Here is a 1,582-nt window from a genome sequence, read left to right as displayed (position 1 = left end):
GATGTAAACGCCCCACATAAATCTTTGTTCACAAAGATAAATCATTCTCACCACTCCCTCATCACACGTTTCTGAAAGCGTGACTACAAGTTATTCCTGCAGTTCACGTTGAGCTAAGCAACCAGAGCTAAGAGTTTTGGACTCTTACCTTGATTTCTTCAAAGAAACATAATTCCACACAGGGGGTTGACGTAAATATCCATACAGGTCAGCCTGTGTCTAGTTTACTCAAAGGAGGCACGCACGCAGTCCGGACTGAGGTAAATTTTAAAGATCAAGCAGCGACAGCACGCAGAGGCACCAACTGTGTAATTGACCTGCTCTCCGGCTTTAAAAGCATAAATTATAAACTTATTCATAAACTATCTTTTAGGAATAACTTTGCTCCACCAGTGAAACGCTCTGAGCAACAGAGACCTTTTCAATCCGGGTTTAATTTGAAGAAGAAAAAAAAAATATATATATTTTTTATTATTATTATTCATTTTTTCTAAAAACAAAAACAAGCAACGCTTGGCCTGGTGGGGGCCTAGTAAAGCATGGTGGGCCGCCAGGCTTATAACACTGCACAACATTAACTTTTTTTTTTTGTTTTCTTTTGTAGAAGAAGGTAAATCCCGATCTGCAGGTAGAGGTCAAGCCCAGCATCCGAGCCCGAAAGATTCAGGAAGAAAAGATGAGAAAACAGATGCAGAAAGAAGAGTACTGGAGAAGAAGAGAAGAGGAGGAGCGCTGGAGGATGGAAATGAGGTACGGATTTGCTCTGCATTGGCTGTGAAACTTACTACATGCACATCATTGCACTTCACTTAGCCTAAAGTCAATGTCATGACATCTTTAGCAGTTCACCTCAGTGATCATAAATGGATGATAACGCAAACCTTGAGTTGATGGTAACACAATTATGACAGCTGATCCATATCAGCTGTCGTGATATGGGTTGTTTACCGTATACATCGATAAACTGTGAAAGCTGTAAATTCCACCTCTCACTGGTTTGGGCAGCACCATGAGACGAGTGCTATGACACGAGAGTCTCCAGGCTGTTGCTATACCATAGTGCTGGTGTCAAATATACTGCAATGTGATCCGATAAGTCCATATCTCCTATTGCTGGGTTGCAGATGACATAGTGCCGACGTCACGCAATGCAGATGGGGGGTCAGAAAGTAAATGCAGCCTGTTTACTTCTGGTGCTCCAGCTTCAGAATGCCTAAAGTCTGTGCCATGTGCAGATATTCCAACCGTTCTAATAGAAAAATAAACGTTATTTTCGTGTTCTGAAGGTAGTTGGTCACAAGGGAGCTGATTTTAAAGAAAAAACTTACCAAAAAAAAAAAGACGAGAAGTGTTTGCAGTGACCACTTTCTAACAGGTTAGGTTCATACCGTTTAAATTGTATTTTCAGATATTTTATTGGACAGTTAGATAAGCACTCGTATTTAAGGTAAGATATATAATTTTTATGCCCTAGCTTGGTCCAACCATGTTTTTAATGGGGTTTCTGCACCAGTGCACAAAGCAGTGTGCACCAATTACTCCTTGTGATTGGTGCACACTGTTGGCCACCTCACACACTGTA

General features: G+C 41.0%; 1 protein-coding gene across 1 annotated transcript in view; it reads left to right on the top strand.

Annotated features, from left to right (window-relative positions):
- The window catches only part of zfr (zinc finger RNA binding protein), a gene marked incomplete at its 5' end in the record, with an annotated part of 56,489 nt that overhangs the window by 12,836 nt on the left and 42,071 nt on the right, over positions 1 to 1,582 (top strand). The window contains one exon of the mRNA XM_015016727.1: positions 605 to 750. Within this exon, the coding sequence (XP_014872213.1) occupies positions 605 to 750 (146 nt within the window). The remainder of the gene's footprint in view (positions 1 to 604; positions 751 to 1,582) is intronic.

This window comes from Poecilia latipinna, unplaced genomic scaffold (assembly GCF_001443285.1).
Source record: "Poecilia latipinna isolate Pla-1442-1.1 unplaced genomic scaffold, P_latipinna-1.0 Scaffold2053, whole genome shotgun sequence".
NCBI lineage: Eukaryota > Metazoa > Chordata > Actinopteri > Cyprinodontiformes > Poeciliidae > Poecilia > Poecilia latipinna.
The sequence above is the reverse complement of the archived record's forward strand: the minus strand, read 5'-3'. Positions and strand labels throughout refer to the sequence as shown.